Source organism: Culex pipiens, chromosome 3, assembly GCF_016801865.2.
Source record: "Culex pipiens pallens isolate TS chromosome 3, TS_CPP_V2, whole genome shotgun sequence".
In the NCBI taxonomy this organism is placed as follows: Eukaryota; Metazoa; Arthropoda; class Insecta; order Diptera; family Culicidae; genus Culex; species Culex pipiens.
In genome coordinates this window covers 16438868-16456577 of record NC_068939.1, presented here as the reverse complement: position 1 = coordinate 16456577, position 17710 = coordinate 16438868, and the positions used below count along the sequence as shown (strand labels likewise).

General features: G+C 34.1%; 1 protein-coding gene across 5 annotated transcripts in view; it reads left to right on the top strand.

Annotated features, from left to right (window-relative positions):
- Positions 1-12383, top strand: part of LOC120413444 (uncharacterized) — a 99765-nt gene extending 87382 nt beyond the window's left edge. For all 5 annotated transcript variants that reach the window (XM_052709654.1, XM_039574274.2, XM_039574275.2 and 2 more), the window contains 2 exons: positions 91-2416; positions 6802-12383. In XM_052709654.1, coding sequence (XP_052565614.1) covers positions 91-2416; positions 6802-7226 — 2751 coding nt within the window. In that variant the 3' untranslated portion in view covers positions 7227-12383. The remainder of the gene's footprint in view (positions 1-90; positions 2417-6801) is intronic.
- The last annotated feature ends 5327 nt before the right edge of the window (positions 12384-17710 follow it).

Sequence of the window (17710 nt, the reverse complement as noted above, 5' to 3'; positions counted from 1 at the left end):
TGCCCTCCCCCACTCTCTAGAACTTACTAAACCCCAGATAACTAACCCAACTACACGTTTCCCTCTTCTCTACGGTTCTCCCCCACACAGATATTCAAAGACAGCGACTTTTACTACCTGGACGGCTCGGACCCGGCCCACTCCAACTGGATGCGGTACGTGGCGTCCGCGTACAGCTTCTCCGTGATGAACCTGGTCGCGTGCCAGCACCAGGAGCACATCTACTTCTACACCATCCGGGACATCATGCCGAACGAGGAGCTGATGGTGTGGTACTGCCGGGACTTTGCCAAGCGGCTCGGCTACGACATCGACCCGGAGCGGGCCACCTACTCGATCTGCCGCGAGGAAACGCTCAAGAAGACGTACGGAGCGATCGTGAAGACGCCGGTGCCGGCGGAGGTCGCGTACAACCACGTGAAGCACGTGATGGGGTTGTACCTGCCGGCGGCGACGGTGACGGCGTCCGCGATTCGGAACACTCCGACGCCGAGTCCGTCGCCACCGGTTACGACGACGACGGTGGTGGCTAGTGCCACCACGACCGTCGTGGTTCCCTCCAAGCACCTGCATCAACACCATCACCAGCATCTTCACCAGCAGCAGCAGCAGCAGCAGCATCACATTCAGGTGCACCAGACGGTTCTGCGGGAGCCGAGGAGGGTGAAGGAGGAGCTGAGGGATAGGTCACCGATCCGGATCGTCATCCGGGAGGAGCAGAGCCCACTGCGGGAAAGTGCAAAAGAGGTCGTGGACGCGGACTCGCCAATTTCTCAAACCAGCAAGGACAACGGTCATTACGAGCACCAGCTGACGCCGAACGACGGGTCGGTGCGGTCGGTTCGGTCGGACGAGGGCTACCACAGCAATGGGTACCACGAGGACGGACTTACGCCACCGGAGGACTCCAGCGATAGCGAATCCGAGCACAATTACGTGCTGGACTGCTCGAAGAAGGCGATCGAGCCGAAGGAAACGAGCGTCACCAGCCAGAAGGTGGACAGCTGTGATAAGAACGAGTACCGGAAGGTCAAGATGAAGATGCCGCTAAAGTACGAGTTCAAGAACAACAAAAACTTCAAACAGGAGGAACTCGTTGAGGAGGAGGTCGAGGTTGTGACCACCCCGGCAACCAGTACCGTGATCGTGATGGACACAACCCCGGAAACCACGATCGTCCCAATCACAAAGACGTACTACGAAGCGGAAACGTCCACCTCCCCAGCGTCGACCACCTTCATCCGGTACACGCCCCCAAGCAGCTCCAGCATCCTCGAGACGATACTCACCGGCGCACGACCCGTCCCGGACGATCCTCACCGGAGGCAACCGAACGCCACCCCGCCTCCAACCTCCCCCACGGAGATGGCCTACTCGTACAAAAAATCCCAGCGATACGGAACCGCCTGCAGTCCGGACTCGAGCTCGCAAAACCCCGTCGAACCGAGCGACCCCCCAACCCTCACCACCACCCTCCAAGTGATCCAGGAGTCCAAACTCATCGCCGAACACCGCGAATCTCCCCCAACCATCATGTACGACTCCCCGTACGAACCCTCCCCCCAGCACCACCACCCGTACTCCATGTACGCCACCTCCCCCAACGGAACCGTCATCAACAACGCACCCAGCTCAACCTACTCGCCACCCCTCAACGGTGGCCACTACGAGCGACTAACCTCATCCATCCCAACCACCGCCGCCGGATTCGTCCACCTCCAAGGCTCCAAAGCCCCCGGACTCCCCCTCGGCCACCCCCTCATGCAACCCCTGCCCCCGCTCACCCACGGCATGTCCCCCGGCCGCATCTCACCCCCGAGCAGTCTCAGCCCGGACGGCGGTTCGTACTCCCGCAGCGGCAGCCCCATGAGCCCCGGCAGCCCCGGATCCCGCGGCTACCGAAGCCTCCCCTACCCACTCCGAAAACGGGACGGCAAAATGCACTACGAGTGCAACGTCTGCAGCAAAACGTTCGGCCAGCTCTCGAACCTCAAGGTGCACCTGCGAACCCACTCCGGCGAGCGCCCCTTCAAGTGTAACGTCTGCACCAAGTCCTTCACCCAGCTAGCGCACCTCCAGAAGCATCACCTCGTGCACACCGGCGAGAAGCCCCACCAATGTGATATCTGCAAGAAGCGCTTCTCGTCCACGTCGAACCTCAAGACGCACCTGCGGCTACACAGCGGCCAGAAGCCGTTCGCCTGTGATCTGTGCCCCCAGAAGTTCACCCAGTTTGTGCACCTCAAACTGCACAAGCGGCTGCACACCAACGACCGGCCGTACGTGTGCCAGGGCTGCGACAAGAAGTACATTAGCGCGAGCGGGCTGCGCACGCACTGGAAGACGACCAGCTGCAAGCCAAATAACCTGGAGGAGGAGCTGGCGCTGGCCGCCGCTTCGAACTCCGAGTGTATAGGTGAGTTTTCGTACTTTTAAGAACACAAGTTTATACCTGTTGGAAACTGTAACAGTTTGATAATTTCATAAACTTCAAATTACAAGCATGATTTGCCAAATTTTGAAATGAATATTATCACAAAATGCTTTCATTATCATTGCAGTTATGATACTATCAAAAATTAACAAAATATCAAGCGAGTCCACGAGCATGCTGGGTATGCATATTCGTGTTCCTGAGACAATTTCACAATAGAAACATGCATAAAAGTGTTTATTTTCATCCATTTTAACCCTTTAAAAAATGAAAGTAAAAAAAAATTAAGAATCTGCTTTTTTCTGGTGTCATCTAGTAGCCTTGGAAACGAACTTGATTTTCAATAAATGTGAATCGAAGATTTTTTTTAACTTTCATTTTTTAAAGGGTTAAAATGGTTGAAAATAAACATTTTTATGCATGTTTCTATTGTGAAATTGTCTCAGGAACACGAATATGATGAAATTATCACCAGAAAATGGGATCTAAGGGGTCCCCCGAGCAAAAATTTACAACAACAAAAAAATCACTAAAACTAAAAGTGTCTATTTAATACGTTAAACCGCCTTACCCAAAGCGTTCTCAGTCTCAGATGGTAGTCCCAGATGACCCCTACAAGCTGCAGGTCGAACCGAGTTGATATCTGGATGGAACACTTTTTTATTTGAGTTTTAAAATTATGCTATTTTTTTACTAAAATGCCAATAACTCCCTTTAGATTTAACCAATTGGGATGCTTTCAGATGCATTTTGAATTTTTATTATATTTAATTTTGCCTAAGTTATAGCCTTTTTAAGATTTTTGACGTTTTTGAACCTTTAAACATTGTGTCCCGAATTGCCCCACTTCCCGTTGACCTAGAGTGCTTATATTTTTTAGTTTCATATGTACAAACAACCCCTGAAAATTTCAGGCAGATTGGTGAGGTCCAAACGACGTCCCATACAAAGGGGTATGCCCTGTTCGTGGACTCGCTCTTAAGTTATTTACTGATATGTGGTCCCAAAATCCATAATTTGTTAAAAGATTTGAAAGTCTTTATTTGCTTTAAAATGCATAAATATGCGTTACGAAAATGTAGTACGAATTATTTATAATCGATTTTAAAGGTTTTTTTTTTATATCAAAGAAAATTTCAATTTATTTCATTGCTTTCTGATGAAGGGGAGATTCATCATTCTTTTTTTTGTGAATCACCAGTTTCATGTCAATTGCAAACTGAAAAGAAAATTTTTCAATTAACAAGGCCTATCCAACCTTTTTGGTCTAATTTTTTAATTTGAAACAATAACTAAACATTTGAGAGAGGCAAAATGTCAAATTTCAAGCTTTCAATCTTTGGAAAAAAAGTATCATAAAATGTTTGTTATGATACTGTTTGCAATATATTAATGAAATCATGAAAAAAAAATCTTGACGAAATCGGCCGATTACATGATATTTTGATTTTTATAGTTTTTTTTTAATGAATTGGCTGAAACTTTCTTGGGGATTCCTCAAGGCCAAAGAAGGGATTTTGTAACATTGGTTCTTCTATACAATTCCGTATACAAATTTAGTGAAATACAAATGGTACGTTCGTTTGAAGAGACGGCGCGGCACTGAGTGCCGCACTCGTCGTTGTCAGTTTTGGTTCAATCGAACGTCATTTGTCAGTGCGCGTGAAACTCGCATGAAACTGAAAAAATATCGAGTGCGGCACTAGAGTTTCAGTTCCAAGATGGCGGCGAAACTCGTGCGGAACTAGCGCGAGTTTCTTCAAAGAAACACTTTGACAGCTCTGAGTGCGGCACTCAGTGTGGCACTAGCCATCAAACGAACGTACCAAAAGGTTCGCACTTTTTTAAATTTTCCAAAACCTTTTTTTTATTTTTGATAAGTTTTAAAAGACCATAAAAAGCAACATTTGAACCACGAGAAGCTTGAATAACAAAGTTGTAATGGAGACATAAATTAAAAAAAAAAACATCGTGATGTTTCAAAAATATTGAAAAATTTTAAAGGTATATTTTCTAAGTCGAGTCAAAAATTTCAAAAGAGCTATAAACACAAATTTTGGCCATTTTGACAAGCTAGGCTTAGTTTAAAATTTTAGAAAAAAAATTAGCCACAACATTTTAAATTTCAGAAAAAAAATTATTTCTTAGTAGGTGTCAATATGTCGTCCATTAAATACCTTAAGATTATTGAAAAATTCTTAGAAAATTGAATTTATCTCCATTTTTATTAATTTTTGCTATGTTCTATCTCAGCAATTGTTTGTCCAATTTTTTATAACCAAAATTTGCTCACCTATTAGAACGAAATATTTTCAGAAGCGATCAAGTCGGGAAATCGCTAAAATCTTTAAAAAAAAAAGTCGAGTCTGAAACAAAGTGGTTTAAACAATATTTTCTAATTTTAGAAAAATTCTGAAATATTTTTAAGATTTTTTTATTCAATTTCACTTAGTTCATTTCACTTAACTCAACTTAAAATTGTATGTTCCTTCCACATTTAATCTTTTTGAAATTGAAAAGATTATTCAAGCCTTTAAAAGTTAAAGAAGTTATTCCGTAGATTTGTTTTAATAAGTTTTATTATAAAAAAGGTAATAGGAAACTTCAAACAAAAACAAAAAAAGAAGTAAAAACACTAATTTTGATTTCAAGGATTGTGATCAGTGTAAAGTTATTATTGAGTTATGTTTTGTAAAATTGCTTAAATATTTGAAAAAGTTTAGAATCCTCCAACTTGAGTTGGCTGTAGCTTTTGTGTGAAGTTAATATTTAAATTTGTTTAACTTAATAAATAAGGCCTTTGTAAACATTTTTTTTACATTTTTTTCCCGTAACTCTGCAAATATGTTTCAAGAATTCGTCTCTTCAAAAATTGCGCAATAAATGAGAGGTGAAGGATGAATTTTAATTAAACTGGATTTTACATTCTATTACTATAGTTAACAATTTAAAAAAAACTGGCAACATATGAAAACAACTTTTATTTTTAGATTTAAATATCAAAATAAAAAAAAACCTGAATAAAACTTTGTATAATTAATGAATTCAATTTAAACTTGATTAAATTTAATTTTCTCTATTTGTTTGTCTAATAAAACCAAAGTGAAAGCATCATGTTAGTAAATTTTTAAAATTAGTATTTACATGGTGTGTAGTATTTAATTGTTTATTTTTTATAATTTTTATTGCTTCAGTTTTCTCTCAGATTCAAATTTTTGAGTGCTTAAATTTTTGAACAATCTTTTATTACATTTTTGGTTTAGTTTTCATTGTTACTAAAATTGTCTATAGCTTATTTATTTTTAAATTTATTTAGGCATTCTGATCCATGTTTTTTAATAAAAAGTTTCCGATTTAAAATATTTTTTTGGGTAAGCTATTTCTTTTACAGTCTAGACTCGATTATCCGAAGTTTCGATTATCCGAAATTCGATTATCCGAAGGTTTTTATGGGACTTCTGCGAACCCATATGAGTCAAATTGGAATAGTTGATTATTTATTTAATTACATTATGCACTTTTTTTTAATTTAATATTTCATCACCGCTATCTTTAGAGTTGTTTATGGGTCATACTTAAGATCAACAATCAAAAATGAGACAAAGAATTTTGTTTTACTTGATTTGATTATCCCAAGTGATTTTTTTCCGAGATCTTCGAAAAATCGATTGTGGATTGGATTTGAAGGTTTGGAAAAGTCGAAAATTCGAAAATGGGATTTGAGTGGCCACCCTGCCCCTTTTGCATTATTATCAAATTGGTGTAAATGACGCAAAACATAAAAATTAAAAAAAAATGGTTTTTGGAATTTACTTTTTGGGAAATACGTTTATTGAAAATTTGAAATAGCTTTTTTTTCCACCATTGTTTCAACCAAATAAAAAAAAAGAAATGCAATTCATTTACGGGTTTCTTGCAGTTCCAAAATTCAATTTTTGTGAAAACTCAAATGATCCTAAACTTTCTTAATTGTTGTGGATGTTCTAAAGGGGGAGTGACTACTCATTTTTTTTAAACTAGATCCTCAGGCCACAGCAAATTTAATTCAAGTTAAGATTATCCCTTTTAGATTATCCCAAAAAATATTTGGAGTAAAAGCAATTTGCTAAAAATATAAATTTTTAAGGCATCATTAATTTTTGTATTTTAACTATAAACAGAGATTGGATGATCTGTCAACCCTGCTGTTAGATAATTTCACTTCAGTGAGTAAGGTTGAATTTTGAAAGCCAAATGATGTTAATTTCTACTTTAAAGATATCCCGATTGACACTGTTCTACGAAATGAGTTAATGTCAAAACAATAAACATGACCCAATTTGCAATCTTTTAAACAACTTCAATCTTCCTTCTCCCGCTCCTTCCAGACAAAGAACCGGAGAGCGATCCACGAGACTTTTACGAGCTGCAGCACCTCGGTGGCGGCCACCCCCAGTCCCAACCTGGCACCCCGCATCACCAGCACCAGCCACCGCACCCCTCCCAGCTATGCTCGCCCCAGCTGAGGCACAGCAACCACATCGGATCTCCACCTCCCCACCACCAACAGCAACATCCCTCATGGGTGAGCAACCAGCACCACCACCATCCCGGTGGTCCGGAAATCATCCAAAAGGTGTGCAAAATTGAGCAACATCCCGCGAGCAGTACTACCAGCAGCAACAACAACAACAATCCGGCCGTTCCGTCGCACTATTTGACGGGGCCACCTCCGCAGCAGCAGCAACAGCAGGAGACGAGCCGACCCAGCGTCATCGAGTCCAGCCAGCCGATGATCATCGAGTGCACGTAGCCCCGGGTGGACAGCGTGATTAGGGTTAGGACGGAATGATCTTCTTACTTTTTTATTGGTTTAAGGGCTGAACAACTGTGAATATTAGCTTTTTAAGATTGAAGGGGGGCGCGATAGTTTTTAAGGACAGAACGGAAATATTAAATTTATATATTTATTTTTTACTATCTTCGAGAGATCGACACGAAATTGGCGAAGAAAAGATGAAGAGTTGCAAAAATTACAAGAAATAATATTGTTAAGTGTTCTTAAGATTAACTAATTATACGAAGAAGCAGCAGCAGGCAAAAAACGAATACTGAAGTTTGTCATTTTTCTTGAAAGTTACAAAAAAAAACAAGTTCAGACAGCATCTTTAATCCCATCCCCAAAAAAAAACAACAAGTTCCCTTCCAGAGTGATCCCGAAGTTTGGTGCCACCGCTGTAAATATAGTCTGCTAGTTGGTGTGGCACCAAAAGCTCGAAATGTTCCACGAACTTTCCCCGTTTCCCCCCTAACAAGAAAAAGCAAAATCGAATGTGAAAAAGAAACCAGTTGACGAGAAGAATAAGAAGACGAAATTATTGTGATCATTTTCCAAAATTTGGCAAACGTAGGATTTTCGACCTAATTTTAAAAAGTTTAACTCAGTGCAAGTAAGTTTGATAAGTAAGCGAATCAAGTGAGAGATAAAGAGAGGGAGCAAAATTTAAGAGAAATGATCAACATGAGCAACAGACTGAAATATATTTGCTAAAGTTAAAAAAATAAACGAAAAATTTGGTAGCTGAACTTTGTTTTGGCGTGTGAATTTTGAAGAAAAAAAAACTTTCTTTTGTTTTAATTGTAGCTGTTTAGTGGAACATCAATTGAGAGATGAACTGAAGAGAAAAGTGAAGAAGAAATGAGAGCGACAAAGAGAGAGAGAGAATTAAAAGAATGCTTTCTGATGTTGGACGGTGTGTTGGAAGGAAAGAAAAATGTGAAAAAAATAGTTTGCTGAAACTTTTGAATATCACTTTTAATATTTCTCCCATTGGGTTTTTTTTTTCAAATAGGTTTCTGAATACCTTTTAATTATTTGAAAATCTATAATAAATTATAATTTCTGAGATATTTTTCTTGAGATTTTCTTTGAATTTTTTATCTGTGTTGTCGTTTCGTAGTATTCTCTGAAATTTCGCAGAAATAAATTACTAATTTTTACCCCATATAAAGCCCTAAAACATAATTATTTCAATTGATGATTTTTTTCACCGGATTTTAGAAGAAAAAAAACTTTAAAATACTTTCTTTAAATAAATCTTTAGAAATCCTTAATAATTTATTTTTGGTAAATATTTTTCTTTAAAAAAAACTTCAAATACTCTGTATTTTCAGTTTAATAATTCGAAAATTCAAAACAATTTTTGGTTACTTTCCATTATTCTTTTAATTTTCTTAAATATTTTTCTGATTTTATGATAGATTTTTTTGGTAATTTAAACTTTTTACATGCTATTTTTCATATTGTTTTCGATTTTTTTCTCTTCAACATTTATTAAATTTTTTTTAATAGTTTTAGTTATTTTTTAAAGTTGAAAATTATTTAGAAAATTCATGTTTTTTAAATAAAATTTTCATCAAATTTTTTGATATTCTTGATTTTGTTTTGAAAGTGATTTTTTTGGTTTTAGGATTTAATTTATCTTTTTTTTTAATTTTCTACATAACATTTTTGTAATAGTTATTATTAAATGTTTTTCTTTTCAAAATTTCTTGTTAAATTTGTCATTAACATTAAATATTATTTTTTTAATTTTAAAATTAAATTGAAAATTACAAGCTTTTTTTCTTTTCTTAACCCCACATAAATCCTTCAAACATAATTATTTCACCTGAAATATATTTTTACTGGATTTAAGAAAAACTAATACTTTCTTTAAAAATTATTAAAAATCCTTAAGAATTAATTTTTGCCTAAAATGTGTGAAATTTTTAAAGTATTTTTTATACTCTTTTAACTTTTTTAAGTTTTAAAACATGAAAATTAAAAACGTTTTTTATTTTTTTTCCTTATTTTCTTGATTTTGTAATATTTTTTTTGCGTGCTATTTTGAATACTTTAAGATTTTTTTTCTCTTAATCATTTCTATTAAATTTTTTCTTGATTTCTGATTCAGCTTTTATTTGATTTTTTTGCATCACGTTTTTCAAATAGCTTTTTTTTTAAATATATTTCCTATAATTAAAAAAATGGAGTTTAAAGTTTTTTTTTTCTAGTTATAATTTTCATAACAGTTTTCTTAAAAAAAAAACTTTTGAAGAATACATCATAACTTATTGTTTGCTTGAAAATTTTCTTAACTTTTAAGTTTGAATTTTGCATTTTTTTTCTTTGTAAATTTAAAAAAAATAACTATTTTTAAATTTTTCTGATTTTTTGTATGAGTTCGCTGTTAGTTTTTCAAATTATTTTGCTTGATGTTTGATAATTTTCTTGAGAACTTTTTAAATTTTATTTCTAAATTATTTGTTTTTTCCAGAAATTTCTTCTCTTTTAAAAAAAATAATGTTTTGCTTCTAAGCATTAAATTGTTTTTTTTAGAATAATCTCTTGAATATTTTTTTATCATCTTTAAAAAGAAATAATAATTAGTTCTGGAAACAACAAAAATCTTTACATTTTGCTATTTAATTTCTTATTTTTTTATTTATATCTTGTTTTTTTTTAAAGTAATGCAATTTTTTATAACGTTTAGTTTTTTCTTTGCAATGCTTATTTACATTCAAATTAAAAGATATTTTTCGATTTCTTGGAACAATACAACAATTATGCAAAAATATACTTTCAAAATCTTAACCCGTTTAGAAAAATAAATTAAAAAAAATGGTTTAAAATATTTGATATAATTATTTCAAATGATAATTTAAACAAATTTAGTTTCTATCAAATTTACAAAAAAAAAAAATGATTTTGAATAATATTATAATGACGATTTATTGAAATCATTTAAGAAGGCTGAATAAAAGATTTTTATTGTTTATTGCTTTATTTTTTAATTCGCAAATTTTGATTTTTTTCTCCAACCATCGACCAACATCTCAATCAGAAAAATTAAAAGTAAACCCAAAAGGCTGTCCATTGGAATAAAAAAAAACGAAAAAAACACACAACAAATTAACCCTATTCGAAACTAACAAAAAGGAGAGAAAAATGACGAATTTCGCTGTACTAAACCGCTCGACCGGAATATTCCCGTGACTCGGAAAATTTTGTACATTTTGCAAAGAAAGAGAAAAAAACTCGGATTAATGTTATCGTTAAAGTATAAAATAAAGAAAAACTCAAAAAGAATCACAAAACAAAAAAACCTAAACATAAACACTTAAACAAGTTAGCTGAAGATCGGTGCTTTTTTCAGAAACAAGGGAAGAACTTGAAAAATCTACATTATTTATAGGTTTTTCGACCAGAAAAGTTTAACTCTTTATCACACTCGGATTTAAGGATTAACCAAGATTACGATTAGCGGAATGCAAACACTCACACAAACATACACACAGATACACACTTGTAGAAAGATTTAAACTACTTTAAAAACAGGTTAAAATAAGAGAAATAGAGCGAGGAGAGAGCGAATCAATAGTGATTTAAGGCTAGATGAGCGAAGAGAAAGAGAGCGAGAGCGGAAATTGAGAGGAACAATTTACACGGTGGCCAAAACCTACTCAAAACACACACACAAAATATACGAAGCATTAGAAAGCATAGAGAGAGAGCAAAACTTCCTAAAGGAACAAATTTTATCCCAAACAATATTGGACTGTTTTTTTGGTCTTAAATGAGCAGCGTTTAGAGAACAAAGTTCTAAGAAAAAAAGGTCGCAAGCTTCTGTTTTTCAAACTATCAAACTCTACTCAAAGTTTACGGAAAAAAGTATCAGGCAATAGCACAAACAAATAGTTTTAAATCAGTCTTTAATCGATATGAAACGCCTCAGCCCCAGCAAATCTTAACCCGTAAGTCAAAGTTGAGTGGGAGAATGCAATAACCCGAGTACGAGAAAGTAACAAATTTAACAATATTACCCACCGTTTCAGTTGTCGTCCATTGCTCGTTTTGTTTACTTTTTTTTTCCTCGTTAATCATCTTAAAAAAAAAAAACATCTTTCCATCCCCAGTTTTGAGGCTCATACGCAACGTGATGTTTGTTATTTCTAATTAGTTTTGTTTGTATGTTGTAATCAGTGGAGAATAAGAAGAAGACGAAATGTGTACTGTGTACATTGAGATGAAAACAAAAATAAAAGAAGTGTAATAAATATAAGAAAACTTTTCTATTGAAAACAGAGACGAAATATTTGCAGAGAAAATCTTTTATTTAAAACAAGCAAAAAATTTGCTGCTACAGCTGCTTAGAAATGTAGAAAATGTTGACCATTTGATACGATTCTTTTACCACTTTTTTGCGTTTCGCTTGTTATCCAACGATGACTGGTTTCTGACTCCTGTTGAAAGCAAAATCACAATATTTTCGTTACGTTTTTCCCGTCCATCCCCCGCAAATCAAAAGAAATCAAACTATTTTGGGAGTTGCAATCGTTTGTTAGATTTACTAAACTAAAATAAAAAAAAAAAAATGCAGAACCAAGCGCCCCTGTGAGAGAAGAGCATTGACTGATTAAACTTAGCTCGGATTAGTTTTTTTCTTTTTACGCGTGACGATGATTGGCGTGAGATTTTTAAGTTTGAAATTAGCGCGAACCTGAAAATTTGTTTGATCTTGACCAAGCTTCGTGGGCGCGCGCGCCCCCAAATGCAATTTCGCCTAGTATTCCTGTTGATTGTGTGATAAGTTAACTGGACAAACAAAAAAACACTAAATTTAAATTTAAACGCGAAACAGAAATCAAGTCATCAAGCCCATGAGAGAAAGAATGAAATTGTAGCTTGTAAGTCAAAATGCGAAACGAAATTTATGCAGGAGAAAACGTGTACAGATTTTTTTTGTTTTGTTTTATTGAAATAATAAAAGTAAAAACGCAGCGTAAGAAAAGGAAGGAGAAATATAAAACTAACAATTACAACACAGAGAAAAAAAAAAACACACGCGCAGACAAGCAGTTGCAAATACACAACAGATACACACACACAAAACAGAAACACAACAACCTGCAAGTAATATAAACTCTAGGAAGGCATCATTAGCTCGTAGGAACCAAAACAGTACTGAATTTGTATAAACAAAAAACAATGATTGAAATAAAAAGGGAAAACCTAATGATAACGCATAAGTAATCTTTAAACTAACAGTAACAGTTTAAAAAACAAACAAGAAAAACAAATACGATAATAACTATTGAGGCGGCAAAATGCTAATGAAAAAAAAAAACAAAAATCTTTATAAAAATATAAAAAATCTTCATTGAAAAAATGTGGTCGTATTATTTTTTTTAACCATCCGAAATTCTGAAAAAAAATCAAATCACTTATTCCTGAACATCCCAACCACACAAAGTTACTGCATTTCGCTCAGACGCCACCTGGAGGGGAATAGACGAAGCAGTAGCATGTGTGCCGGATAATATTTGTGCTACCTATATGAGGGTAGCGTCAGTTGAAGGTGCTTTTATACTGAACGCGTAGATGGCAGCACTTTTGAATAAGATGTCATTAAAGGCTGTATGAAAAGGGTTTGAAATTGTGTGAATAATGTATTTTTTATGTAAATCAAATTTAAGTGAATTCTGAATCAGCACTCTAAGAAAATCAAGATTCAGGGTTTGGGTTAGCTTAATTTAAATAATTTTTTGTGAGAGTTGTTGTTTCCACAAACCACGTGGACACTTTTTTTTTAATTTCTTGGTCCCCCTCCCTTTCCCAGTTGTGTAAAATTGTTGTACGTTGCTTAAACAATTGCCCAAAGTTCTACATTTTTGAACATTTTGATAATTTTATTCATCAAATCAAACCTTCTTCAGACTCGATAATTGTCCAGTAGGGTGCCAAAAAAAATTACTCCCTGCTCCACAAGCGGAAAACGGTTTTTTGGGTTATTTTAAGCATCTGTGCAAATTTTGAGCGAAATTGGTTGAGATTAACCCATTGATCCCGACTCTAAAGTTGGTGAAATTCTTTTTTTTTTTCATACAATAATGACTTTTTTAAATCGCTAATAACTTTTCATGAACAAGTTTTACAGCTTTGGTATGTTTTACAAAGTTGTAGAGCATTAAATTTAAAATGCGAATCTCACCTTTGGGAATATTTGGATGGAAGTAGCGCACCGTGCAGACCAAATCGTTAGAAAATTGGGGTTTCCATACATTTTTTTTTCGATTTTTTCCATACAAACTTCACCCCCGAGTATCAATGGGTAAATGTTGACCGATTTTGTTCATATTTGACACAGAGTCCTAAAATAGCTAAAGGAACAATATTCAGCTTGTGAATCGAGGTTTTGAGAAAAAGTCCCAAATTCTGGGCATCCTACTGTCCAGGTATCTAATTTTTATGCCTCGTTGCAAAATATTAATATTTTGAGTTCCATTGAAAAATATTCAATTTTAATATTGAAACAAACACTTTTAAATAAAATTTTGTCATCACAAAATAAAGATATTCAAAGTGATCGATTTCCTCTTCCTTCGATTAAACATTTCATAGATTGTAACCTTATCAAAGTAGAATATTTTTTTCAATGATTGTTTTTCATCACATCACTTTTTATGTTTAAGATTTCTTATCTATCGTATTATTTCACCAAAATTCACACACTTTTTTGGCTAGGAGGTTATCCAACTTTTTTTTTATCGAATTGAGATATAGTTTAATACAAAATTTATTTAAGGTTTAAAAATATTCACTTTGACTAACTTTGTACAAAAACTTTGACTAGAAATCAGTAAAAACAAAAACCTTAAGAAAAAACACAAAAATATAAATTTTGCGAATCAATTAGAAACGATTAAAAATAGCTTACGTTTGTATTTTTCTGTACCGGTATAATTTGTTTTTGTTTGAAAAATTATTATTTTTTTCTCTCACATTTTAATGGAATCGATCGAAAATAATCCAACTATTTGAAAATCCAGGCAAGTTGTTTTCAAATACAATCAAATTAAAACTAGCATAACAAAACTCTCAGGCTACGAAATTATCACATTTGTTAAGGCTAATACACATTGTATTTAAAGTTTTTGTCACCCCCCCCCCCCCCCTTCGAAGTCGGGCAGAAAAATCAGAGAGCAAAAAAATAATAATAAAAACATATAAAAAAAAACTTCAAAATGCCAATGAAAATTTAAGAGCAATTAGCTGATATCAATTGAAATGCATTCCCCGCTTTCAGAATCATTCTCAGCCTGTTTGGGTTTATTTTAAAATCTTTAGAATTTTTGAAAATGTTCGATGTACAGTCCCGCAAAAAGGTTTTTTTCGCTAAAATTTTTGTTTTCGTCAAATCTTACATTTTTTGAAAACTAATGATTGCAAATATAATTAACTGTTGTAAAATGCATTTTAAAACACTCTTTTCATCCAAATGTTTATACTATGGCTTGTTATTTGATTTTTTTTTGCCCCTCTCCCCCGACCCCGGCCAGAGCCGAGGGACAAAAACTTTGAAAAATATTTGCATCAGACTAATAAGTTTATGCAAAATTTATAATGATTGAATATTCGATTCTGTGCATTAATCTGATAAAAATTATAAAAACAGAAATACAAAATAATTCATTATGAAATGTATGGCATGAATACATTAAATAAGGGAAAAATTAAACGTCATGAAACGGAATTAAATATTGCAGATTTTGTTTAAAAAAAAAACATGCATAGATTTTTAGAAAAATGTGTTTTTTAAATTTTAAGGCCGTTGCAAAAGCTTAATGAAAATAAAAGTTTAATCAATTAAAAACAATCTAATATGCATTTTTCTACATTGATAATCAAATTTAGCATGTTTGGACTCCTTTAAAAATATTTTAATCTATATATATATAAAATTTCGACGGTTTTGTTCGAACGCGAATCAATTCAACACGGAACGTCGGATCAAGGTGCTATTTGTTGCGTTGGGATCGTATAAGTCCAAGGAAGGTTTATATGCTAACTAATTGACACTTTGGCCACTCTGGAACCGATTCCGGAACACCTGTCCTTTGTATGGGAAATGAAATGAAAAACTACATTTTCATCATAGGAGGCGTCAAGATACATTCGAACAAAAAAAAAGTCCTTTGACAAAAAACAAACGTCAAAACGGAAAAGTTCAAAGTAGAAAATGGAAGAGTAAACAGTTTTGAGAAAGACAAATAATCAAAATAAAAAAGGAAAGCTGATTGGCCAGTCAAGAATATAATTACATTTGGCAGGTGGGTTGAATCATTTTTAAAAGACTAATTATTATTTCAGTTTTTAGAACAAAAAACCCTGTCAAAACAGTGATACTGAAGAATAAAGAAAAGATCAAAATGAATTAAATGGATGATTAACAACTGGAAAAAAGAAGGAAAATGATTGACATGGGCCTAAAATTAACCTACATTTTTCAGAGCACCCAGGTCGTAAAAAAAATACTTTATTGACGATTTGGAAAAGAAAGCGTAAAAAACAAACGAGGAAGAAAAGGTACAGTGAATTTTAAGTATGTAAGTAAGTATTTCAACGAAGCAATACAAACTAAGAACTGTGATTTTAAAACTGCGGTTACATCAAAATAGTTTTTGAAACAACACCAAAAAAAATTGCATGAAAAAAAGTGTAAAAATCAGTTCGGTATATGAACAATTAAAAAAATATCTTCACAAGAAAACGAAAAAAAGCAAAAAGCAGACAATAAAACAGGGATTATTCACGGACTAATTGACTAATAAAGGAGGGAACAGAGAGGTCTAACGAAAAACCAAATGTGATTTGTAATATTGTGATTGGATTTATTTTAAACAATAAAGAAAAAATAGAGGAAAAAATCTAAAAAGGACACTGATTGAAGCAAAGAATAAAGATAAAAAAGTTGAAACAAAATAAAAAAGTGCTGACAGTACGAAAACAAAGAACTTGCAGTTTTTGAAAGTGACAGAATTCATTTAGTTGCTTATTAATGGAGAATCATGTAGTTTTCTAAATAGTAAAAAACAAGAGGAAATCAAATATGAGGAAAAGAAAACAATATCAAAGTAAAAAAACCAGTGTAAAGAAAAAAAAAAACAAATAACAAACTAACTAAAAAAAAAGGATAGAAAATGCAAAAATGCTTTTTAGAAGAAAAAAAAATCCAAACATAAGGTACCAGCAATCTTTGAATAGTAATCTCAAAAGAGGAGAAAATAGCAGAAAAAAATAATGATAAGCTTAAGAATCTCAATAAAAATGAGAACAAATGAACTGTCAAAGTAGACATTTTTCAAACAACAAACCAAAAAAGGGCAGGACGAAGTTTGCCGGGAAAGCTTGTTTTTTATTAAATTTCAATGTACAGCATCAGATAAACTTTTTCTTGTGAAAAAATGCGTCAATGTTTTTATTTTTTGGAAACTAATGATTGTAAAACAACGGAAAAGGTTAGCAATGTATTTTTAAAACACTTTTTTTCATTTAAATATTGCAAACATGACCATTTCAACTCTATGTTTGATTGCCCACGACTTTTTCAGAGGGGGAGGGGGGGGGGGGGATTTAGCATGATCCTCAAAAAATATTTGCAATGATCTAACCACTGAATGAGTGAAGACAAAAAAAATAATAATTTTAACTTTTTGGATAATGTTTTAAGCAAATTGTTAAACTTTTCAATTCAATATTTTGGTTCAAATATTAATTTTTTTTCCTATCTTTGTCTCTCTTTAAACCCTTGAAGCCGACTACAGCTAAGAATAAAAAACTTTGAATATAATTTAAAAATGACTAATAGGCCATAAAACTGTCATATAGACTAAAATTGTCCAGGTTATTTTAGTGCTTGGCGAAATTTCTGGAAAAAAAAGATTTTTCAAAGCTGAAATAAAAATTTCCCTGCATGCAAATTACAAAAAAAAACTCAGATTTCAGAAATATAATGTCAAAGAAAAATGCCAAAATATCATCAAAACGATGCACATCCCAAATGAATATTTGCCTGAATATCAGTTTTTTGTAATTGATGATTGTGTTTTATTTTCGTATTTTTCAGCATAAGGGAAAATATGAGTTTTAAGAAGTTTTGGCTGAACAAAATCCGAAGCATTTCTAATTTAAGGGTGCACAGGAACGATGGAAGTTGTAGTTTTATTATACGAAAATTGTCAAATTTACAGACCCAATCCTGCAACAATGGGATTGTAAAATTAATCAAACTTTGTAGTAAATTACTTTGTGGACAGTACTTTCGGGGATGAATGAAAAATCATATCGATAGTTCCCGTAGTTTTGAAGATACTAAAACGTCTGTTCAAAAGCTCTGGTTGATGTGCACCGTTAAAGGAGATTTTTTTATATAAGCTAAAACTTAAAATGTTTTCTGGCTGAATATTCGAAAATCC